Genomic DNA, 25,452 nt, shown 5'->3' on the forward strand with positions numbered 1-25,452 from the left:
GAATATTACAACATCAGAATAAATCGTCCTGGGGAACATTTAGCTGTCTAGTCTTCCCTGGATAAACAACCGATATTTCTTCATTTACTGTCGACCATTGAAATACCACAGCTGATTAGCAAAGGGATGGCATTACACTAATCATGTCGTAACAAAGTATAGCTGTGTACCTGCACCGTGTACCTCTAACAAGGTTTCTCAGGCTTTTTGTATTCTCTGTGAAAAATCATATTAGCATAATGCAGTATTATAGCATAATACTGTTAGTGGTCGATTTATTTCTATAGTGTGTAATGTTATAGCAATATTAATCGTGTACTTAAAATATGCAATTTTTGAATATGTAGTGAAAACGTAAAATAAATTAAATATATGGTAAATAATAATAATACAAATAATAACAATACTTTTTCCACAATACTCAATTGGAAGTAAATAAACATAAATGTACATAAATGCATACATATCATTGAAAAAAAACATGTAAAAACTGTAATATTATGTTTCATCACTAGATGGAAGTATTGCCTCAAACACTGTACAGCAGCAAGGTGTCTGGGTCTGATTATTGCATCAGATTTTAGAAAATGAATAGAAGGGTGTTAACAATAGTGTGGCATCTTACAAGACAGTTACCGTACTGCATCATGTTTGATCATTTCTGTAGCCGATGATTTGCACATCCGTAGGATAATGGATTTAAAAACATACACACCTGACAATTTACTAATTTGAATCTCTAAAAGGGCCATTAAACTGGGAAGGTATATAAAAACTATTGTAACCAAAACACTGCTTTTCTTCTGAAGAGTAGAGCACGCCATCCGCTGTCACATGTCGGAGTCATGGGCCGGACTCATGCTCTACTGATGCATTCAAGCGCTGCGATTGGCTCCTTAACTTTACAAAGCACTTCCATCGTGTACCGTATCAACGTATCACTCCGCGTCGTTTTTTAGTTTGTTTTACCATTTCACGACTTGCCATAAGACTAATAGTAAAATAAAACACATGTTTGACTGGATTGTGATGACTGCGGTAAGTATAAATAGGTCTAGATTTTGTTTTCTTTTTTCATATATCTTTATTCTCGCGGATGGATATGTATCAGCATCCCTATAAAGTAGTTCCGCAGTGTGAGGGACTAAGAAGATCACCTTGAGCTAGCCTCAGTCTGCTCACATCCTTTCAAGCATTTGTTCAGCGAGATAAGGTGGGTATCCTCGACATGGGCTGCAACTTGGTCGCTCATCGATCCTATGAAGTTATCTGATAACGTGTGTGATACTTGCACTGTCACATAACGTGCCTTCTAAACCTTTTTTGTCTTTATTATATCTGTAGCTACATCCTGCGAGGTGGTAAGTCCATGATTGTATGAGTCGGTCACTGGTAGCTTGCTTAGTACCATTAACTATCTAACTATGCGAATACTCCTGGACTTGTGTAATTAGCGTAACGTTAGATAGGCCATTTGTTTAGTCCCGCTGTGCTGGTTTGGTATTCGTGTAACAACGTGATTTTAATATGCAGCTAATAGATGGATAAACTGAGGGAATGTGTCCATTCGTGGAGCATATCTTTCTGTAACGGACTTACAAACACGCTATGTTCTTGTGGTATGCTTAAACACGGTTATTACATCCAAATCGGTTAAATTAAATGTGATGCGTAAAGTGTTGAATGTTGGAGAATCGCTTCCTGTTGTGGGTGTGGCTGCTTCGTCTTCTCGGCCTCCCATTGGTCAGTCTCTGTGATGTCGCTCTGGATCAGGAAAACGTGACGCAGGAGGAGAACGTGACCTTTAGCGCATCGATTTGACTGCAGCGTATAAAATAAACGTTATCATATAATTCATAACTGATATATATGTAACTAGTGACACAAATGCACCAGAGCTAAAACTCCCCTGCTTTGTTAAATGTCGTGCGTTGTCGTCGTATTCATGCATGTGGCAGTTAGTCAGGAGATGCATTTGAAAATCCTTTTTATACATCAATAATAATTATATTATTTCCCCAGAAACATTTAAAATAATCTCGTTTGTTATGCTGTAGAAAATAACCATCCTATAATACACGTAGTTTGAAATATGTACGTTGCCTGAGCGGCTTCACTGCAGTGGCTTATTGCAGTGGTGCCATTGAGAACAGGACTTGTTGACAGTAAATACATGGACAGAATGGCACGTCTAATCCTCTCTGTCTGGGTTGTTAGTAGTTGTGGCTTTGGGCTCTCTGATAGCTGTGTTGTCCTTTTGGTAAGAAGAAAAGATGATTTGACCAAGGCAGGGCTTCGTCTATAGGTATATTTTTAATAATAATCTTATGCATTGGGCCTCCGGTATAGCCTGCGTGTGCTGTGTTCTGTTGTGAGAAGTAATTATTTGGGGTATAACAACCTGGAGACACTGTCTTTACTGTGTCCTTCCTGGCCCTGTTGACAAAATGGAGTCTTTATCCCAGCGGCCCAGTCAGGTTATAATGTCAAGTGACCAGGAATCCTGTTAAAGTTAAGAGCTCAACAGAAGGAAGTGCTCAGTGTCTGCCTCACCTAAATATCAGTTGTTGACTCTTTTTTTTTTTATTTATTTTTATTTTTTTTATTTTTTTTATTTTTATTTTTATTTTTTTTTTATTTATTTTTTTTTTATTAAACAATTTGCCCATGTGGTCTAAAGTCACATTTGTCATAAATATATCTTTAGTAAATTCACCGTTACTTAACAAATTCCATCGCGCCGAAGAGTCTAAAAGTCCAGACTTCTTCTTTCACTGCTGGTGAAATAAACAAAAGCATGTGAGTTTGTACTGTTAAAATGTAACTTTAGCTGATGATATTTTTCTACACATTGGCAGGTAACGATCCATTTGCAAAGATGATTATGAATTGTGATGTCTACCATCTACTGCAGTTAATGGATGGCTGAACTGTCAATTGTCCTTGACCCCCTGTCGTGGTAAAGTAGTCCAGCTGCAGTTGCAGCTGAGCCGGTGGTCAGTGCAGTAGACTCGGCCTTTTGCAGCTGGCATGGTTCCCATTCAGTCCCTCACCACCATCGCTGCATGTTTGCGTGGGGCCATGGGGTGAATACTGCCAATTATGGGTATGCCTTTGCCACTGCAGACACACTTGATTGCACTGACAAAAATATGCTCTCAATTTGGTGTAAAGTGCTTGGGTTGCCAGATGATTTGGCATGTGCATTTGAAACACACAGAATTTTTATTTATTCATAAACTTAAACCCGTGAAGTGTATGTAAGGTTTGTTTTGGAGTTTACAGGTGTACATTCTGTGTATTAGATTTCTACAAACCGCTTCTGGATGCAGTGCGTTATTATTAGCCTAGACTCTGTTTTTAGACCTGGGGGGGGTGTACAATCTAGGTTGGCAGTAAAATTGGTGTGATATTGCCGTGGTGTGTCGTGGTGGAAGTCTCATGTACTTCTATTCTATCCGGTCATGGCGATTGCTCGGTCACAGCAGGTGCTCTCCACATCCTTTATCCCTATTGAAGGGATTTACGCTTGAGCACCTGAATGTGTCCTATGTATGCACGTGCACTGCAGCGGTCAATTCGGCTTGGACTGCAGCAGCAGGGAGTGGTTCGCTCATTGGCATTAGAAGATCTAACAGACTGTTGTGGAGGTCATTGGTTGTGACGTGCCTGTTTGTCCCCAGCAGGAACAGAAAGATCTACTGGGGGTAAGTAGTGCAACTTGCAAATGGTGCTTTGTTTGAGTGTGACTGATGAACCGTCGACTGTCTCTGTGCGCCAACTTGGATAAGCCCAGTGTTGCGTCACACCTATAGTAATGGTAGTAAATGTCATGTCACCCTGACAGCAATGCCATCATTACTGCTAATTATTGCACGGGCATGTTTTCACAGATGAGGAATAAGGAAATTGTTCAGGAAGACTGTGACAGAGAGCATGTTACAACGAGAGAGTATTTTTCAAAGGTAGAAGGGATTGGAGGGGATTAATAGCTGTCGGCTCTAAAGTTAGCCCTGTGTCAGGGTTACTACGGCTGCTGTTGGCTTGTGGTAGCTGCTCACTTGCTGTCCTGGGGTCAGACACGCTATCTATGTCTCTTCAGTCTGCCATTCTTTCAATTATGTAATTTTGTCTTTCCGTAACAGCCAGGAGTTGGCACGCACGTGGTGAAGGATAGTCACTATAACCTGATTTTCAAAAGGGCTCTATAAATGGCCCTCACCTGAGGATACAGGCAATAAGGTTGAGTTGCCTGAGGATGAAGTTTCATTGAAGTGACAAAGATACAGGCTGTGACTTGTTCGCTAATCAAATTTGACCCCCGTGACGGTAATGAAAAGACTATCAGCAAATTTGTGGGGGTTGCACATTTCATATCCGGAAAATGTGCTGAGGGTAAACAGACATACCATAAAACAATCCGTTGCGGTTACTTGCACTTCCTGAAAACACCATTTGTTGCCTGTTTTGTACCGCCATTGACTGAATGCTGACTCCTCGCTCACTACTCTTAACAGGCCCTGTAGCAGTAGGAGCCGCTAGTTTTAACAAAGCTGAGTGCGCTTCCCGTTAGTGTTTTGGACGATGTGTTTGGCTAATAGCTAACGAAACTACCCAATTCAATCAAACAATACAGCAGTGGTCTTTGCAGAGATCTACACTCTTTTTGTCATGCATTATTATGCATCTGATTTGTAGTCCGTGTATGTCGAGTAGCAAAACGACTTGTAAGGGGATTTGCCTAAAACGTTGTGTCAACCTTTCCCTCCAATGTGCATCCCCTTTCAGTTTTGCAATTGCAACTGTCAGTGTTGCGTTGTCTGTAGTATTGCATTAAACTGAAGTTGTGGTAACTATATTAGTCATTGGTTTAGAAATATATTTAACCAAATGGCCACCATTAGCATGTCTAGATAGTTCAGTGTCTCTTGCTATTTTTTTTTAAAATGAAATAGATTAGTCAATGCCCTATAAGTTACTAAAGCACAAACATTATTAATGATAGACATATGCAACAGGCTGGGATAACAGCATATGCTCAGATCTAACCAGCAACAAACTGATATTTTTAATGAATAAAATACTCAAAACGATTGATTGAATATTGGCCCTCAGCCCCTCACTAATAAATAATGAATGAATAAAACAGGAAATGATTTAAAGAAAACAACACAGCAGTCTACTACAGTTACTGCGGATATTTCAGCCTCCCCCCCCCCCTCCTCCCCCTCTGCAGTCTTTCCCAGTGGTTCAGCCCACTCGGATGTCTGCCCTCAGCCTCTCCACGACTCTGTGTGTTGCAGTAGTGGGATGTGACTGAGCTCACGTAGAGCACTGCTCTGCCTGTTACATCATCAGCCAACAGCTCCAGCCTGCTGGTATAGTGGCTCTGCCCGGAATCCCCCACCATGATGCATTTGTGATTGTATGATTAAGATGTGATGAGTCAGTCGTACCATATATACTGTGAAATGCGTCATAGACTTAGAGGCCGTCATGAACGTGTCTTCAGTTGCAGTTACACCAGCAACACGTGCAGCGTCAATTGAATATATTACAACAACTAGAGCATAGTATAAGCAACATTCATTATCATTATAGAGTAACCATGCTACACCCTGCTCAAACACGCCTACCATTAACAGATTGTACAATATGGTGGCGCAACTCCATAAACTATACTACTCTGCTCTCTGTGGTGGCAGTGCAGATGTTCTAACCTAACATTTCCCCTAGCATTTCAGGTCAACATTCATGCGTCTGTTGTCCAATTGGAGCCTCACTGAAAAGGTTTTTTTTCCCCTCATTTATCATGAGCATACATTTAGTCACAATGTTGGTTGTGCAACCTGAAAAGCAAATAGTAGATCAAGAAAAGATAGTCTTGTGCAAGATAGCTCACAATAGCCTTTTTTGTTAAAGTATTGCAGTGGCTATATTTCATAAGCCCAATCTTGGTCTTTATTCTCCTTTAGTCTTGGGGGCTGATGTTGGTGGAAAATAGATATGCTGGAGGTGAATAACAACCGTCTGTAGTCCTTGTTGTACGTCAGTGATCAATTGATTCCCACTGGGACTTCTCCTTTCCTTTTGATATTCACTATCACAAGGTTAGCCACACAGCACCATTGGGTACAGGATGTTGCTAAGTACATTTAAATGGCAGACACCATGCCATTACTTGCTGGCCAGTGTGACCTCGGTGTGAAAAATAGTCCTCACCCTAGATCTCTCAGTCCATTCTTATATACATGAATACAACCACAGTGCAAGACTCGGAGAGAGTGGGATTCAGTGTGTACCTGATGACTTTTGAAAAGATTTCAGGAATCCTGGACCAACAGTGGTAAACCGAAGAAAGCTGTCAGTTGCCATTGCTGTGTCCTCTATATTTACTTTCTTTTTTTTTCTCCAGGACTTCTCCAGTGATCGCCATGCCTCAGTTAAAGTCTCCAGACATGGGCTCTGCCTTCATCCAGACACAGCAGCTCAACGCTTCCATGGCTGACACCTTCCTCGAACACTTGTGCCTGCTGGACATCGACTCCGAGCCCACCACCGCACGCAATACCGGCATCATCTGCACCATCGGTTGGTCAACATTTAGTTGTATTACAATTGTTAACATCTAATAGTAAATGTAACATTTTAAAATATATGCTGTCTCCTTGTCCTTTCCTTTCAATACCTGCCTGCAGGGCCAGCATCTCGTTCTGTGGAAATGCTGCAGGAGATGATCAAGTCTGGAATGAACATTGCTCGCATGAACTTTTCCCATGGCACACATGAGGTGGGTCTTTGCACAGTTCTGTCTACTCTGTAAATGTGTTTGTGAGGTGCAGCTAACCAATTGTTAAAAGTCACGTTTGTCTTGTGTAGGTTTCTTCTCCCCCCCCCCCCCCCCCCCAAGCAGTGTTTAACTCTTTTCATAAGATAGCTATGGTGAAAGGGTCAACAAAGCTCACGGGGAAAAAGCACATTATTCATTTTAAACTACTGCAATCAGATTGGCACATTGAGCTAGACTTGGCCAACCAGCATGACTGGAAAAAAAATAGTCTTTGTGTCACACAAGGGCAAATGCTCTGTAAAGTTAATACTTTTAAGATTCCGTAATCAGTCAAATGTCCGTCTTCACTATATCTGTTAAAAACAGACAAACAAGAGAATTGGCTAATTAATCTGTCAGCACTAGTTCTCATCAAAAAGCCTGAGTTATAATGTCACGCTAATGGCTTGTCTAATGAAAAACACAACTCGGATCTATGAATCAGTTCATTGGTCAGGCAAACTGAAGAAAGCAATGCTCAGAGTTGCATTTATGCCCCAACCCAGTTCCAGCAACCAAATATGCCCAAACAAACCAGAGAGATCAGAGAGACTGGCATACTGCCACTAGTTTATATAATATATAATTAGGCAGTCAGTCCAGGTGAGCTGAATCTCGCTGACAACCTGACTCCACCCTCCAGGTTCCTGCAGGGAGAACTAGATGGTCATCATGTTTTTCAACAGATTATCCAATCTAATTAGAGAACTATCCACATGGGATAGGTGGGGCTTTTCTCATAGTGTCCGTTTAATCTGATGTTACTGTGTAGATTAAGACTCTGCAAGATGCTCACTGCACTGGACTGTCGGATGTTATGCTTAAATTCCTCACTTTGTTTAGTTTATTTTGCAGAAGCATGAGCCGAGAACTTGTAAAGAACACTATGCAAGTAGCAAAACAGTGGAACATTGCACTAGAGCTGTACCGAATGGTTCAAAGCTTCATTCAAAACGTTAACGTTCAAATTATTTTTAATAACTCACAGAAGCATTGTGTGCAAAGTCTAGTCTCTCGCTCTCTAAGTCAAAACAAATTGTAGAAGCTTAGAATGCAAAAATGAATTGCATTCGATACAGCCCTATATTGAACATATTGTCAGCACACTGACAGCTGTTTTTTTTACAAATCTACCTTTCAGGTTCATTTTTTTTTTTTTAACAGGTAAAAAAAATTGCAATTAACTATGGACAAACATGCGATTAAATATTTTAATTGCTTAACAGCCCTAGTAGATGGATAAAAATGGATTCAGTCAAAAGGTTTTAACTGTCCACGCTGTGTGAGTTTAGTTGTTTCAACAAATCAAAGGTTAGTCTAGATTTGGAGAATATCAAAATAAATCAGAGCTTTGTTGGCTTAGGGTGCTATATATAGTACCTGTAGCTTCCTGCCCTTTATCTCCTCAGCTGGCTGCGCGCCTAGACTCTGTCATTAAGTGTGTACAACAACCAACACCTAGGTCACTCTACTTTAGAGTGTAAAGTATATTATGTTGCAAATCCAAAAAGTCCCATTTCTTAAAACCAGTTAAAGGTGCAGTGTGTAGGATCTGGCGACATCTAGTGGTGAGGTTGCAATTTCCAACCAACTGAAATTTCTCCTTATGTGTCGAGCGTGTAGGACAACTACAGTGGTCTAATTTTGGATTAGTTTTTTATTTTTTTTTTGGGGGGGGGGTTTTGCAGTTGGTGAGACCATCCAGGCTTTCTTTTAGTCACAGTGCAGTGACTACAGTGTTGGCTCAATGTATCGCCAATGCATTCACCTGCCGCTTAAGTTATTACTGAAAGCTCTGGTTACCCAGGTGGGAAGTTTAAGCCGTGTGTTGCTGGAAACACTGTGCTGCATGTTCATTAGCCTGTATGAATGGGCCGGGAAGGCTCAAACGGTAATGTGCACTTTAGGGTTAAGGCCGGCCACCAGATTCTGTTGATGCAGGGAACAAGATCCGACCACATGAGTAATGATTTTACACAAGTCGGTTTCCATTTCAAATTGGGGTAGCATCTGGATTGCTGGGTTTTCAACACCAATTTCGCAGAGAAATTTCCTCCTGAGAAACCCTGCACATACTCTCAATACAACTTGAGGCAAAAGGCATTGCAAGCCACATTCTATATCTATAATGCTAGTTTAAGTGATACTGTATGACATGTAATTTTGGTCTTCAATGGCATTACTTACTGATGCTTAATTTGCAAGGCATTTTAGCTTAAAGGCTATCTGGTATTGTGGTTTGTGCACTCGGATTCTGGAGTTACAGTTAACATGCCAGTGAAGGTGGTAGAAAGAACCTTATGACCCTGCAGTGATGCTGACAGTATGACTCATGTTTATTACTGGGGGAGTTGTGTTTTTTTTTTTTTTTTTTAGTGTCTTTTGAATAAAACTTATATATTACATCTATAATACCAGTGCCTCTGCATAATTGTGATTATTTTTCATTTCAATGTATACAATAGAATCAAAAGATTGGTTAGAAATATAGGTCTTGCTTAATGTTTCCTCTGGAGGTATTTCAACGCGTGTTATGCTTCTCTTCCCTTTATATAGTACCATGCAGACACCATCAAGAATATGCGTCAGGCATGCGAGAGCTTCGAGCCTGGCAGTATCCAGTACAGGCCCATCGGCATTGCCCTGGACACCAAAGGCCCAGAGATCAGGACTGGCCTCATCAAGGGAGTGAGTTTAGCATTACCTAGTAGTCTTCACAATGGCTTTATTAGCTGTTGACAATCAAGAACATTTTGCATGAAAATGAAGCAAAAAGAAAGCAAAATGATGTCTGTTAATGATTTGACAGAGTGGCACTGCTGAGGTGGAGCTGAAGAAGGGCAACATGATCAAGATAACCTTGGACGATAGCTATCAGGAGAACTGCAGTGAGGAGATCCTCTGGCTGGACTACAAGAACATTCCCAACGTAGTCGAGATTGGCAGCAAGATCTACATTGATGACGGACTCATGTCCCTTCAGGTCAAGGAGATTGGTGAGGAGTGGCAAACAAAATCTCTTGTAATCCATTTGAATGTTTAGAAAACCCTGCTGTGTATTAATACCCAATTAAAGGCTCAACCCATTCACATTTTCTTGTCTCTCCAGGTTCTGATTTCCTCATGTGCGAGATTGAGAACGGTGGCACCCTGGGCAGCAAGAAGGGAGTGAACCTCCCCGGTGCTGCTGTGGACCTGCCTGCTGTTTCAGAAAAGGACATCCAGGACCTGCAGTTTGGTGTGGAGCATGGAGTCGACATGGTCTTCGCCTCCTTTATCCGCAAAGCAGCAGACGTGCACGCTGTCAGAGCAGTGCTGGGTGAGAAGGGCAAAGACATTAAGATCATCAGCAAGCTGGAGAACCACGAGGGTGTACGCAGGTGTGTGTGGATGAAGTGTTTTCATCTGTTTTACTGGTGTGGTCAAGTAATTCAGATCTTTTGTTTGCATCATGATATACTTGTCCTGAATATATTTTATTTATTCCATGGTTGGCTGTGTTTTATGAACCCATGTCTTTCACATGGCATTTGAAACTTTTAGAGTCTTATGATCATTTTCAGATTTACTGTTAAATGACTCATTTTCTGTCTCCTGTGCAGATTTGATGAGATCATGGAGGCCAGCGATGGCATCATGGTGGCCCGTGGAGACCTGGGAATTGAGATCCCCACAGAAAAGGTCTTCCTCGCCCAGAAGATGATGATCGGTCGCTGCAACAGAGCTGGCAAGCCGATCACATGTGCCACGCAGGTTAGATAAAAGCAAAGGACGTGCTGTATATCTTCAGCTATATTATCCCCAGGAGCTAAGATAAAAACATAATGCTAGCATTCATTTTGTTTGTCTCACTCAAAAGGCTGTTATTTTTGCGATCTATGCATGTTACCCTCTAACACATCCTATGGACACCATTCAGATGTTGGAGAGCATGATCAAGAAGCCCAGACCCACACGTGCTGAGGGCAGCGACGTGGCCAACGCCGTGTTGGACGGAGCCGACTGCATCATGCTGAGCGGAGAGACTGCCAAGGGAGATTATCCTCTGGAGGCAGTACGCACACAGCACATGGTGAGTCAATGTGTGTGTATATATGAATGTATTTCTTATCAAAGCATAAAAGTTATCATTTTAAAATGTCAGGATTTTGTGGGATGATCTTGCATGTCTCTTCTAACAGCATGCTCTAAGAAAGGGAAACTGCTCTTTCTTGTTTCCTAATTTTTGTGTTCTCCTGAACACTTCTATTACTTCTCAGCATCTCTTTTTCCACTTGGCCTAATAGCTGCTAAAGAAGGTGTCAGCAGAACTGTTAGGTCAAATGGAAGTGCATCATATTTTTTCCATCCACTTATTTTCAGTTTAGACATTTACTGCCTTTTAGGTATGCTAATGAATAATCAATGAACAATCAATCATTAAATATTTGATCACTTAAAGATAATTGTAATAACGGGAGTCAAATTTCACAACTCTTTCTCACCATTTCTTAATTTGTCATGGTATCCCCAAACTGATCCACCCAGTTTTTGTCAACGAGGACTTGCAGTGCCCATATGAGTCACCCTAAACTACATAGATATACTGCTGTTCATAAATAACAATAAGGCTGGTGCAGAGGCAGCAGCAACATCAGCTATGAGTGATGGCAAATCAAATCATGCACATAGGCTTGGTATAATGCATTTATTGTGGAGCATTTGTGCTGTCTGTATTTTATAAAATTAACCAATTGTTGGTCATTAACAAGGCTGATGATGGATTTTGAAAATTGCTTAAAATTGTGTCTAATACCTACATTTGTGTGTTTGTATTTTCAGTCAGGGACAGACACTATTGTTGATAATTAGGTCTTTTATTTAATACATCAAAATCACAATTGGTATCAGTTGCGTGGATGGATAACCGTCACTGTTCTCAGCTACACTGTTTGCACTGCTATGCAGATGCAGAAGTGACTCAGCAGTACTGCAGCTCCTGCCTTTGAGCTTGCTGCCCTTATGTTAAATTAGCATGTTGTATACAAAGACTGTCGCTGACCTAAAAGCTTATATTAGGAATATTTTATATTCTCTTAACATCTCGTAGACTAATAACTTATGTATTCTTCTCCTTTACTTCAATCTTTTACATGTTTTTCTTACTCATTTCTCCTTTTTTACAATTTCTTCACGTTTAGTTGTCTTGAATTAGTTTTTTAATTAATTTATTTGATTAAGTTTGGCTCTGTCATTTTGGTACTTTGTTTTTTTTTTATCTTGATGTTAAATATTCCTTGTGGTTCTCAGCAGCACAGTTGCCTTTACTCTAGATTAGCACAATTTATATTTTACTGTTTGTTTTTATACCTCATGTAAATGTTTGTGGTGAAATCTTGACTCCTGGATATGTCCTTTCCTTCTGTCTCTTCTCTTCTTTACTTTGGGTTCTTTTTGTGTGCCTCTAACATTGTCCCTCTCTCGTGTGTTCCTTTCCTTTTTTCCACCCGTTTTCCTCATTTTACATCGGTGTGTGTGTGTGCCTGGTGTGGGAATGCCTTTGCTTGATGCATCTTGCCCTCACTTGTGCCAGATTGCCCGTGAAGCCGAGGCAGCCATGTTCCACCGGCAGGTGTTTGAGGACCTGCGTCGCTCCACGCCGTACTGCAAAGACCCCGCTGAGGCTATTGCAATCGGCGCTGTTGAGGCCTCTTTTAAGAGCTTAGCCTCTGCGATGATTGTGCTCACTGGCTCTGGAAGGTAGGCAGGTTATCTGGTCCTAGCAGGTCGGGGAGGATTATAATACCGGTGCTTAAGGAGTCTGAGAGAGAGAGTAGGGCCAGACAGGGACTGACTGATGAAGTAACTGGGAGAGCCTGGCAAACACCTAGTCGACTGCTGTTTTTTTTTCTTTACCCATGTGGACAAGTGGTCTTCAAAGCCCTGCAGTTTAAAGGCTCAAATTAACCCACAACTTTGATTATCTTTTGCCCTTTTTCAATGCGATTTAGTGTTAAAATGAACAATTAGCCCATCATTAAAGCAACAACTAAAGTTTAACCATGAGTCTAGCTACGCATTTGCCAGTCACTGTCAGTGGTGTGAATGACTCGGCGTGCAGTAGTGGGTGATCCGTGAGTAACCCCACCACCCCACCCTTCCCTCATGGTCCCTCTGGGCTCAGATAGCACGAGAGGCCGAGGCGGCCACCTTCCACAGACAGCTGTTTGAGGAGCTGAGGAGACACTCTCACCTGACCAGAGACCCCTCAGAGGTGGTAGCTGTTGGTGCTGTTGAGTCTGCCTTCAAATGCTGCGCTAGTGCCATCATTGTTCTCACTAAGACTGGAAGGTAAGATAGACAAGGGTAGAGGTGAAATGATTCTGGTCCTGAAGGTAAGGTGTCGCCAACACAGCTCCTGATTCTCCCTCCAACACCTAATGTGCTCTTGCAGATCCCCTCTCCATTGATTGTATGTGTGGGTGTCTGAATGCATTACAAAGGGTGGGTGGAGACAGCAACAGATATCAAGAGTGGGGATAATCATTAGCCCAGTCCCAATGTCCATCCTTCACATACTTTATTTAATATCACAAGAGATTTAGTCAAATTGGGTGCTACTACACAGCTTCATATAGTATATTATCCAACTAGAAATTATTAATGGAAATCATTAGTTTTACACATAGCTTGCAACAACAAGTATCCATGTATGTTACTGTACTGTCATTCCTGTTTGCCCACTGCAGTGACTTTAAGCCTGTGCACACGCAACATACACGAGAAGCTTTCCTGTTAGTTGTGTTGCACCTGTTTGGGCAGGACAGCTCGGTATGGTTGTCATGATTAAGTTAATGAAATCTGAGCTCAGCTAACATTCAGTTTACAGGAGTACTGCTGGATTTAGTAGCTGCCGTATGTGGGGTTCAGGGTTTTTAATCGCACTAAATTGCTTCCTCCAAGAATCCAGCTGAGAATTATATACAATATCGATCCAAATTCTGCCTTTTGAATATATCTCGTGAATAATAACATAATGCCATAGTAACTGAGCCTCTTACTGACTTTTAAAAGTAAAGATATTTTGTACGCAGTTGAAGTAAGCATTACCTAGTATTTTTGCATTGAACTTGTTCATCTGTTTCCCTCCCGAATCATCATAATTATTTAGTTATACTGTTGAAATCATGAAAGGAAAATACTCAAAATGTGAGTGAGGTGAGGTAAACGTTCTGTGTATTCGCAGGTCCGCCCACCTGATCTCCAGATACAGGCCACGTGCACCCATCCTTGCTGTGACTCGTAACGCCCAGACGGCTCGCCAAGCCCACCTGTACCGCGGCATTTTCCCCGTCCTCTACACCAAGCCCGCCCACGATGTGTGGGCAGAGGACGTCGACATGCGCGTCAACTTTGCCATGGATATGGGTAAGTGTCTACTCTGTCACCTTTTTTAGTGTTTTATACTTCATCGAAGAAAAAGTGTACATTTAACATGTTTTATGTTTAATTTCCAGGCAAGGCCCGAGGCTTCTTCAAAGCGGGAGATGTTGTCATCGTCTTGACCGGCTGGCGCCCAGGCTCTGGTTACACCAACACCATGCGTGTGGTTCTGGTGCCTTGAACAGCCCACAGGGCTGCTCTGCTTTCTCCCTCCACCTTCATCTATCTTTCATAGCTCTCCACGCCATTCCAGCTCACAGCCCTTCTCATCGAACACCTGGGCTCACAGACTCAACCGCTGAACAATTAATCGTTTAGGCAATAATGCAAATTAAATAGAAAATAAATAGAGTGCAGCCCTCATGACCAGAGAGCTGTTTCCGGTGGGTATTGGGGCTTGATTTGTACAATTCCACTTTATTTCTCCATTCCTTTCACATTATTTCAATCAAACCAGTCTGCAGGGCCTCAGATTAAAACAACCTGACCAGAAACTGCTGTATCTATTCACTCAAACACTTGTATTATTAAAGGTGAACCAGTGTGAGAGTGAATGCATCCTGGTCGGTGTGCATGCGCATACTGGCTCTTGTTCAGGTGGAGTTGGTGGGTTGGTCAGGCTGATCTTAAAAGAGCACCTTGACTACTGCAGTTTACTAATCATGCTCCTCTGCCGATATTACGAACAAATTTGTGGCGTCCTAACTCAAAGGGCTCCTCCTACAGATCTGCACTGGCTGCACCGCTCCACCCGAACAGATCCCTTTGTAGTGGTGTCCGCTCTTAATGCCAGCTATCACTGTATCCAAGTGTGTCTGTAAGTGCACTCCTAATCTCCTCCAGACGATGTTACAGTTGATATTATACTTGACTTTTGTGAGTGGTGGGGTTTTGTTTTGGGACATCCAATACTACTTCTATTTTGTCTGAATATAGAGAGAAATGTTAGTTTTGGATGTCCACCTCAGAGGTGTTTCTGTAAGTTGCTGTATTTGTGATATTAGATGTGTTATAAAGCCTTTATTTGTATTCGGCTCATATCTAAGTTCGCACTTATAACTAATGTATAGTTCACTAACGTTGACTAATATGAATATGCACTTTGAGTTTTTGTCATTGGGGACCTGGTGGTGGGTTGACTTCCTTTCCCTCTCAACTCCAATAGGTGGAACCCCTCTGCTTCTCTTTTTGTTGGTGACCCACTGTAGTTGTCCTCATGTGTCTAACATGCTTTTGATTGTAATGCTAGAGTGTAAGAAATGTTTAGCTGGTGTACTGAGCTATCCTAAAAGACTGAGTTTCCATCAATAAAAAATATGAGCACCTACCTTGTCTTTGGCTTTTTTTTTTTTTTTTTTTTTTTCAGGTGAAAAACTCGGGTCACTGAATGTTTTATAAATGCTCAAAGGTTTAATAGTGCTGTAATGTGTCGGTAGACCTAAGGCATCCAGTGAGTATGTTTGATGAACTAAAGAGCTTGCAAATACTGGCGTGTCAAGCATCTTTATCAAAACACATGAACCATATTAAAGCTAATCGTTAACAGACAAATGAGAAAAAGAGGAAGTTTTGCTTTCTTAGTCAATATGATCCAAACTGATCATGTACTAATGTTAAGTCCAGTTAGAACATAAAGAACCATTCATGCTCGATAACAAACGTGTTGTATTCAACAAGGGGATTTTATTCAGCTTAATGTTTATTACTGGCTGTCCTGGCTGTACACCACCCCCACCTGCCTGCGAATCTCGTCCTCCACCTCAGCCAGCAGAATAGAGTCAGCATGGGAGATAACTGCACTCTCCTTTAGCCCTACATGGGACAATCATACTTGTTTAGACTGCAGGTAGAAACATAGTAAATGGCCATTAAGATTTTAGTGTTTCTGACACCATCTTGTGTTGAAAGGATGTATAACACGGTATGCTTAACATGATAATGAATCACCTACTGATGCTTGTTTTAGTTATTTTTTAAATACAATTCATTCTTATCGTGATATAGATGCAGACTAAAATATGCTGGGTGTCAAAGTACCTTTGAGCAAACACTGTCGAACCTCCTCTGCTTCGTAACGCATGCCTGTGCTGTTGAGGAAGTTTAGAGGCAGACAGGGATCTGGCACTGGGAACTGGGTCTCCTTCCCGTTCACTTCTAATGATGTGGGGCACCACATATGGGCAGGGATCTAAAAAGCATGAAACAGGATATTTCACAGCAGGCACTGGTTTGGCATTTCAGACTATCTGAACTGTATTTGATTATGCAACCCTTCTGTGATGACCTACCCTGATGATGCCTTTTGTCCCCACAATTATGGCATCGTTGGACAGCTCTACACGCGAAGAGCAAGTAAACACTGCCAACCTGTTCTTGGAGAACTTCAGAGTGACGACGACAGTCTCGTCCACTCCTGCAACAACATGCAGATATATGATTTGCATTTGATGAAGTGATAATAAAACAAATTATGTACATTTTGTGACATGGTTTTAAAAAAGTGCAACATAGATTGCTGTTGCAGCGTGTCCAAATGCGTCCTCTGCAAACATAATGTTGACTCAGTTAATTTGACTGTGCTATATAGTGACAAAGAATCATATCGTACATTTTATTGTGCCGGATAAGACCCAAGAGATGAAGTTTTTTCAGACAGGAACACTCCTATGGTTAACTATTCTCAATTTATATACAGTATAAAATCATACTGGCAAAGATTTTACAAGCTCCACCTTAAAAACTCCCATTTATTATTATATGAGGGGCTTCAAATGAATATATATGGCTGAGCAACAATCCTGCCACAGTCAAACTGTGATTGATGTGTTTAAAGCGAGAAGAGAAAGCAGGATTGAGGAGGACGACTTGGCCACTACAACAGGCTTTTTTTTTTGTCATATCACTCATATGTGAACAAATATTTAGTTTTTTTGGTAAATGAATGAGCTATTTTTTTAACACTTCCCCAGATGTTAATAAAGCGACAGAGCTTCAGCAATCATATAATTGCATCTTGCGATCTTACTGTTCTCTTTGTCGTTACCTGTCTCCGTGCAGACACCTGTGGCCTGGATGCACTCTGGCTTTTCTCCATTGTACACCATGCATATGAACTGCAAGCAGTAGACACCAATATCTATCATTGCTCCTCCGCCCAGCTCCTTCTGCGAAGATCTCGGCAAGTGGATCACCGGCACGCCAAACTCGGATCTTACCATCTTCACCTCTCCCACCTCCCCCTGGGCCAGCAGCCGTTTGATCTCCACTGAGGCCGGGAAGAATCGGGTCCAGACGGCCTAAAGCAAAGAGCAGGAGGCGGTTTCTACAGCTGCATTCTAGTTGCTTGGTGTTATGTTATGCAGGTGTTGATTTACACTAAAGCTCAAACATCCCAGCTTAAAATAACTTTAAATTATTAGAAAGGGTTTGCAAGCTCATTTAATTATCACAACATGTCATTTTTTAACTCGAGACATCCCGACCCCTAAATTATTTTGCCGGTGAAAAGTGGAGAACGAGAAATTAAAGCTGTGAAGATGTTTTCCATGCGTACCTCCATGAGGAAGACGTCGTTCCTCTTGGCAGAGGTCAGGATCTCCTTCACCTCCTTGGTGTTCATGGCCAGTGGCTTCTCACACAGCACATTCTTCTTGGCATTCGTAAAGAGCAGACAAGTGGTCAGATGGTAGGGGTGGATAACTCCAACATACACCGCATCTGCACACACACGCACACACAAACACACACAAACCAGAGAGTATGCTGTAGCAGGAGAAATGGTTCTGTCTGTCAAATTCCATGTAACAGTACATTTTCCACAGGAAATGAAAACAGCCGTAAAGGTTGAAGCTATACTGCATTGTTAAGTTTTAGCTCCCACTGAAATGTCCTGAAACAGCAAATCCCTTACATCAGGTGCTAAAGTGCAAAGAACCATAATCTTTTATGACCAAGGTCTGACAGAAACCAACCTATATCTGGATCTCTGGCCAGCTCCTCGTAGCTGCCGTATGCCCGGGAGATGCTATGCTTTTTGGCAAACTCCTGTGCATCCTCTAATTTGCGAGCTGCCACAGCCACAACCTGTAAATACAGTTTCATAATATTAACTATTAACAACACAGTGCGTCTGTTCCACCTTGTAAGGCCCCAATTTACAATCGAACTTGTTTCAGTCTGTATAGAGGACTCAGGATTGCCACATAATCATCACTTTTGCTGATAGGTTTTGCCTTAATGTAATTATTGATGAAAAAAAATGACCGTAATGCTTAGGCTATCGAGTGCAAAGAAATGTAGTGCTTAATTTACGGTAGCCTACAAAGAAAGTGTGCCAAAGTGTTCAAAATGCTGCAAACAGTAGCTTGCATTGTACTTAAACTCACTGGTGTCCAGTGTCGATGGCATTTAGCTCGTTAAAGCTGCTGGTTGCAAATCTATAACATTTCATTGCGACCTGATTTTAACAAGGTGAACTGCGGATAGTCGCAAACAGTATACAGTCTAATCCTCGCCGAGTCCTGAGGAGACGTCTTGCATTTGAAACCAGAGATGTATTTGTGTCTGAATCTATTCATACTGATACCTGATGTTCTTCAGGAGGAAGAGTTCTCAGGGCTACAGTGAAGTCATTACTGATCTGCCCCGCGCTACAGATTCCCCACCTCGTTGCCATATTGGACACAGACTGTGAGAAGTGGTTCGATGGGAAACGAACACATTGAGTTGATATCAGTGTCACATTACTGCCACACGGTGGAGGCAAAGTATTATTTTTAACTCTGTGACGTTGCACGAAGACATAATGATGGTGATTTGTACAAAAACGAGTATCAAATAAACTACTTTTTAATAGTGTTCTGTTACCTTCTCTTATTTCATCACTGCCCATAGTCTGAGTAGTTATTTATTATTCATTTTTATGACTGTATTTTTTATATCTTCTATTTATAAGCTGACATGTATATAAAGTATAAGTGTATATGTATGTGTGTATGTATATATGTATGTGTGTTTTTTTAATTAATGTATTATTATTTATTTATTTTTATTAATTTATTATTATTCATATTTTTTATTCATTTATTTATTTATTTTTTATTAGTTTATTTAATGTCTCACTGAGCTTTCTGTTGTTGTTATTGCCTTGTTTTTTCTGCTTTGACTGTCAAAGCACTTTGTGAACTCTGTTTTTAAAGGTGCTATATAAATAAAGTTATTATTATTATTATTATTATTATTATTATTATTATTATTATTATTATGCACAGGTACATTTTGTTAGCGACTATTTATCATTATATTGCTTGGCATTATATTGAGGCTGAATTGTCTATTTATTTAACCTCTTAACTAAATAAGTAAATGTAATAGAGTGAAGTTGCGGTAAAGAAGCTCCATAAAACTGATAGAAATAAATTTATGATAATTTTCTAAAAAGTGAACATGAATACATTTAATTATTGGACCCCTCCACTTTTCACAGTCCGAAAACTATATTAAAAGGGGGGAAAAGACTGTATATATGGCACGCACTAGGACCACGCGGAAACAGTGCCCGCTCAAGCTTCCAGTCCTATTGCAACATTCCATATCACAAATCTGCCTCAGAGGGATTTACAATCTGTACAACATACGATATCCTGTCTTTCGACCCTCACATTGGTTAAGGAAAAACTCCCCCCCAAAACAACTTGAATGGGGATGGGGGGGGGGGGGGGGGGGGGGGGTTGGAAGGAAGAAACCACAGGAAGAGCAGTTGAGGAGGGATCCCTCTCCTAGGATGGGCAGAGGTGCAATAGATATCATGTGTACAGACTTAACATAATAAGATTACAACATAGTCAATCCATATGATAGAAATGATACATATGAGAGTAGTAATAGCAGTAGTAGCACTAATATGAGCAGCAAAATGATAACTACTGTCGAAAACAGTCATAAAATAGTATGACGAAACAAAATCTATTATATAGTATGTGGAAAAAAATCATAGTGTGTTGAGTCCAAAAAAGTAAAAAGAAATCATGGGGGAAAAAAACCACAGTAAAGTATGTCGGAAAAAGTCATAAATAAGTCATAGCATAGGTTGTTGAAAGAAGTCATTTTAGGTATTGTACCCAAACAACTTGTACTTAACATACAACAGTGTGTTCCAGAGTTTAAATAATGAGGTGCCCAACCATTACCTCTATTTATACACTGATGATGTCAGCGGTGATGTCATAGGTTTAGACCAAGTAGGGGGGGGTAGATTATGTAAAGGTGGGTATTTAGGTTAGTTGTGATCTGTTATGCATGGTTGCAATTGCATAGCATATGGTAAACTATCTAAACGTGTTTTTGTTTATATATATTGTTTATATATATTTTTGGTGACACGTGCAGGGCCACTCTTGTAAATAAACACTTTTTGTTTTCAGGAAAAAGTTTCTTGTGTCTGCCTCCTACCACTATCCCAGGTCAGGCTTCCTCACAGTAGTCCTCCCAGTCCTTTGTTGAAATAGCTAAAAATCAGAATTCAAAATAATCAAATGTGCACGTTCAGTCTCCTTATATTCAGTTTGAAAAGTCAATAAATGAATTATATGCGGCACTTCGTTCTTCTTCTTCTTCTTGGTGTTAGATAAAACTGAAGCATATTAATCTGATCTTTCTGATCAAATTTTTTTGAACCTGTTTTGTCACAGTGTCTATCGGTTGATATCAACAGTGCCACTTTGCTGCCACAAGATGGAGGCACAGTGTTATTTGTATCTCTGTGACGTTGCACAGCAATAATTAATAATAGTGATCATGACACAAATAATACCAGAATAAACCTTTTTTTATATTCAGTTTTGTAATATTTTATCTCTTCCTTCTTTCCTGCATGGACTCATGGGCTATTTTATTTATAGTTACTTTTCATCAGTTTTTGACTATTAGATCTTTTTACCTTAGTGAAGATGTTTTTTATTTCGATGGAAAATGTTATGCCCCAAAACGAGCAGCCGTCTTGGTTCTAGTAAGAGGTGACAGGTTAAAGTTTTGGCACGGAAACAACATGACATGTATAGAAATACATTTATAACTTCTTTTTTTATATATCAGCAAATTTCAGAATTATCAATTCAACAAGCAAAACAGTTGCCAAAATAACGTTACTGCATTTGCATTCATGGACGGCATCCTGTATCAATGAGACACCGTCCAGTTTTTTGGAGGCCTATGAGGCCAAAAGGTTGGAAAACAAGTATTAAATGAGCCATGCTCTTTGCTGACTCATAAAAGGCCATTCTCTCTGTCCTAACCTTGAAAAGCAGGCAGTGCAACCTCTTTTTGTATGGAGAGCATGAGTCTATTTGTACACGACTGCAGGGGTCAGACATGAGAAAACACTTTGATTCAAATGTGCCACTCGAAGTCTCTTCTTCTCTCCAGTGGATGATATTTGAAATGAAACAAGGCTTTCACAATCAATCCTTTATTGGATTCATCAATCACACATCCCACAGTGACAGCTGGGGTTGCCTTTCAAGGCCTAGGACTTGATTACAGGACATGGCTGCTCTGTTTGTTACATTGTGATTTGTCTGGTTTAAGACATTTTTAAACTGACATGTGTAAACTGACAGTGTCAGTGTTTGTCGTGTGCTGTATCACAAGGCCTTTACATGGTGAATCTGGGGTAGAATGACAGTTTGGAGATCTAACGGGTCTATCAGATGGAACAAAATAAATGGAAAGCAAACAGTAATAAATGCACTGATTTGCATGATCAAATAATTTGCAGATTTTATTTTTAATACAGCGGCCGCTCACTAGAGTATGTTATCCAAGTCACGTTTGTCTCACTGACACTGCGTCTGGTCGGGCTTTGTCACACACTGTCATGAGTGATCTGCTTATACCAAAGATCCAAAGCCTGCCTCGAGCAGCTCCCTCTGTTCCATCTGAGTAGGTTAAGGTCAGGTGATTTCGGCTTTGGAGTGATGTCACTGGCTGTCCTGGCTGAAGGTAACTCCCACCCGTTTCCTGATTTCATCCATGATCTCTGTCAGTAAGACAGAGTCTGCCAGAGGCATCCATGGGCTCTCCTTAAGTCCTGCAGATGAAGAGGAGTTTAATAGGGAAATCAGACTGACTGAAAGACTGTTTATAACCACTGTTTATATGCACGTATTCACAATGAGGCATAAATGATGTCATAGCAGGGATGTAAAGATTATGTAAATTCATAAGAGGCAAAACAAATAGGAGTGTAATACTGTATAAGCTAGAGGACATCCCAAGGACTGATAACAGCATTGATTCTGAACCAATCTGATGAGTTCATTCATGTACTCATCCAAATTTCCTCAAGAAGCTCCAGGAAAGTGACTGTTTCACTGACTTGCAGTGTCGTTCTTTCAAACTGCACCTTACCTTTGAAATGGGGGTTTCGGGCTGTTCAAACAGTTTCACCTCTTTGAAGACAAATATACATATAGCTACCTTTAAGCAGGCACTGCCTCACTTCTTCTGCCTCATAGCGAAGCCCAGTGCTGTTGGTGAAATTCAGAGGGAGGCAGTGTTCAGGCAGAGGGTACTTTGTCTCCTTGTCGTTCACCATGAGTGTGGTAGGGCAGTGCATGGGGCCAACGACCTGGAGGGGAAAGAGGACATGCATTTTTGTGTTTATCCAATCACTCAACTCGTAACTCATCAAATGCAGTGGGAGTGGATCCTTGACTGAATGCTTCAGTTTAATTAAATGTGAAAATAATTAGCGGTCTAACTCAGTTTTTTGCATGTCTCAGTCCTTTCTTAATTAAGTCAAATGTCCCTGTGCAAGACTACCATAATATGCTTTAATGGAGCCCTCAGTGCCACTGATGACAGCATCGTTCGGAAGTCGAGCAGCAATTGAAAAGGCACAGAAGGCCATTCTGTTCCTGGAGAACTCCATCACCACAATCACTGACTCATCCACTCCTGTCGAACATTTAAAAAGGTACATCCTTGAAACACTGGTGAAAAGGAAATGGCTGAATGAATGGAATCACTACTGCTGTTGCTCATCAAAACTAGGTCCAAAAAGTTAAATTATATTCGGGATTTACTGGCATGAGGTCACACCATTTGTTTTTGTGTAGCTATTAAATTAAAGTCAAAAATGTTACATGAGATAAGAAAATGCTCATTACATGTGTAGTGTGATGTGATGGACCTACATTGAAGGATATCATGCTGTGAGACAGTATTCCCCTGTCAGTTTTACTGTGTTACTGTATTCTCCGGGGAGGCTTTGGATTAGTCTCACATTTTAAAGATAAGTCTGGGATTTTCTGTGTGAAGAATTCTTCCCTGAGGTGTTTACACTGTGGACAGTTTATTTAAAAAAGTGATTTCTGTCTAAGTTTCTTGTGCATCACAAGAGGCATTCTAATGTTCTTTTTTTATGGTTTCATTTGTGATCAGTGATTCATGTAGGGTGGTTAATGATGCTAATCTACATCCCACCTCAGCTGCATGACCGGTGCGCTGAATCATACCTGAGTCAAGCAGCACCCCTGTGGCCTGGATGGACTCCGGCCTCTCTCCGTTGAACACCATCAGCACAAAGTGCAAGCAGTACACTCCAATATCCAGCAGTGCGCCACCGCCCAGCTCCTTCTCCACAGAGCGGGGGATGTGGAGCTGAAGGGAGCCGAAGTAGGCCTTTACCAGCTTAAGCTCGCCTACATGCCTTCTCCGCCAGCAGCCTGCGCACCTCAGCATGCACGGGAAAACAGCGTGACCAGATGGCCTGAGAGGGACGGAGCAGAAAACCTAGCACCACTGCAACAGTAAACAGCTTATACTGGACTTTCACCTGAGCAGCAGTTTATAACTACAACTCTCCACTTTCTCCACCTGCCTTGAGTGCTGTGGCAGATGTGCTGGTCAAACATGACAGACAAGATGTTTTCTTGCGTCATGAGGTATAAATATTCCAATGACATTCAGGCTTTTGCTTCCAACATTAATCTTCTTTGCTTCAAATAACTGCACTCATGCCACTGTAATATAACTGCTGGACTAGTGTAATGGGATGAAGTGTAATGGGATTTTTAACATACAACATGCAATGCCTCCTGCTGCAATATTGTTTGTGACAGGTTAAAGCAATAGATATACAGTACATTTTGGGAAATACGCTTGCTTTCTTGCAGAGAGCTAGATGAGAAGATGGATAGTACTCTCTGCAAATGGGTATGGTATACATTATCATCTAATTCCTGGCAGGAGAGCAAATAATGCAAAGTCTATTTACCAAAATGTTGAAAAAAAAGTAATTTAATAACAATATAATAGTTTTCTGCATTTGATCCATTTTTATTTCACGAGATACTAAAGGGGAAGATGTCTGTGTGTTATGATTATTACCTCCCAGTTTTAACCTCTAATCACACCTTCATTTTGTTGTTGGCACCAAACCTGCACTTGCCAGTGCTCCGTGTGCAGCACTCCCAAGTACACAATGTCTGTGAGGATACAGATGTTCCAGGCTCAGCTTCAAACAGCGACACAAACAAGCCACTATCTCTGCCTGTGCAGCCGCTCACAGCTCTTCATTCACCAATGTCTAGGTTGTTGGCCAGCTCCACATAGCTGCCGTAAGCCTTAGGAATACCATGCCTCTTGGCAAACTCTTTGGCACGCTCCAAGCTCCTCGATGCAATCACTGCTATCTGTGCGAAAGAGAAAAAAACACAAAAAAACACACATTTATCACAGTGCTGCTCTGTCAGCAGCTCTGTTTAGTGCAGAGGAGACAACCTGTCTGACAGTGAAGGTGTAGTGAGCCTGATTGGGTAGAGTACCTGGTGATCTCCAGGAGGCAGAGTCTTCATGGCCACGCTGAAGTCATGGCTGATCTTCCCCGCACCACAGAGTCCCCATCGGGTTGCCATGTTGACTTGGAACGTATAAGTGACAAACGAGCGGGATGGTGCTTTAGTAAAGGTCTGAGCTGCTGGCGAATTGTGACCTTGGAAAAGGTTGCACGTTCAGGGGAAGAAACATACTAAACTGTCATGCCTTAGAGCCAGCAGCACTTCAGCGAGAAGGCTCCTGAATGTATATGCTGGGGAGGCTGGATGTGTCACCTGCCCTCTGCTCCCACCCTGAGGTTAGATGGTACAACACACACACACACACACACACACACACACACACACACACACACACACACACAC

General features: G+C 41.2%; 2 protein-coding genes and 1 pseudogene across 4 annotated transcripts; 1 reads left to right on the forward strand and 2 right to left on the reverse strand.

Annotated features, from left to right (window-relative positions):
- The first annotated feature begins 1,054 nt into the window (after positions 1–1,054).
- Positions 1,055–15,578, forward strand: pkma (pyruvate kinase M1/2a). 3 transcript variants are annotated; one of them, XM_076077707.1, is made up of 12 exons: positions 1,108–1,213; positions 1,345–1,361; positions 6,416–6,591; positions 6,699–6,790; positions 9,386–9,517; positions 9,639–9,825; positions 9,939–10,209; positions 10,432–10,582; positions 10,749–10,901; positions 12,402–12,568; positions 14,055–14,236; positions 14,326–15,578. In XM_076077707.1, the coding sequence occupies exons 3-12, from the start codon at positions 6,435–6,437 to the stop codon at positions 14,430–14,432; spliced, it is 1,599 nt and encodes a 532-aa protein (XP_075933822.1). In that variant the 5' UTR covers positions 1,108–1,213; positions 1,345–1,361; positions 6,416–6,434; the 3' UTR covers positions 14,433–15,578. The 3 variants fall into 3 exon arrangements, with proteins under 3 accessions (XP_075933821.1, XP_075933823.1, XP_075933822.1); XM_076077706.1 differs by lacking the exon at positions 1,345–1,361 and having other exon boundaries at positions 1,055–1,213; XM_076077708.1 differs by lacking the exons at positions 1,345–1,361; positions 12,402–12,568 and adding an exon at positions 12,993–13,159 and having other exon boundaries at positions 1,055–1,213.
- A 375-nt stretch (positions 15,579–15,953) lies between these two features.
- dhdh.2 (dihydrodiol dehydrogenase, tandem duplicate 2) lies at positions 15,954–19,472 on the reverse strand. The gene is made up of 7 exons (XM_076077709.1): positions 18,837–19,472; positions 18,223–18,334; positions 17,805–17,968; positions 17,295–17,547; positions 16,540–16,664; positions 16,289–16,439; positions 15,954–16,063 (listed from the first exon to the last, which is right to left on the reverse strand). Exons 1-7 carry the CDS (start codon positions 19,140–19,142, stop codon positions 15,954–15,956), a joined length of 1,221 nt encoding a protein of 406 aa, XP_075933824.1. The 5' UTR covers positions 19,143–19,472.
- A 2,755-nt stretch (positions 19,473–22,227) lies between these two features.
- On the reverse strand, positions 22,228–25,167 carry LOC142933744 (trans-1,2-dihydrobenzene-1,2-diol dehydrogenase-like; annotated as a pseudogene).
- Between the last annotated feature and the right edge of the window lie 285 nt (positions 25,168–25,452).

Source organism: Anarhichas minor, unplaced genomic scaffold (genome assembly GCF_050575085.1).
Source record: "Anarhichas minor isolate MPS153535 unplaced genomic scaffold, ASM5057508v1 ptg000062l, whole genome shotgun sequence".
Taxonomy (NCBI): Eukaryota; Metazoa; Chordata; class Actinopteri; order Perciformes; family Anarhichadidae; genus Anarhichas; species Anarhichas minor.

Excerpts from the sequence above, each read along its gene's own strand:
- pkma (XM_076077706.1), top strand. The coding sequence starts at position 6,435 with ATGCCTCAGTTAAAGTCTCCAGACATGGGCTCTGCCTTCATCCAGACA. Across the intron at positions 6,592-6,698 it reads CGGCATCATCTGCACCATCG|GGCCAGCATCTCGTTCTGTG; the intron begins GTTGGTCAACAT and ends ACCTGCCTGCAG. Across the intron at positions 14,237-14,325 it reads CAACTTTGCCATGGATATGG|GCAAGGCCCGAGGCTTCTTC; the intron begins GTAAGTGTCTAC and ends TTTAATTTCCAG.
- dhdh.2 (XM_076077709.1), bottom strand. The coding sequence starts at position 19,142 with ATGGGCAGTGATGAAATAAGAGAAGGTAACAGAACACTATTAAAAAGT. Across the intron at positions 17,548-17,804 it reads ACGACGTCTTCCTCATGGAG|GCCGTCTGGACCCGATTCTT; the intron begins GTACGCATGGAA and ends TCTTTGCTTTAG. Across the intron at positions 16,440-16,539 it reads GGACAAAAGGCATCATCAGG|ATCCCTGCCCATATGTGGTG; the intron begins GTAGGTCATCAC and ends CATGCTTTTTAG.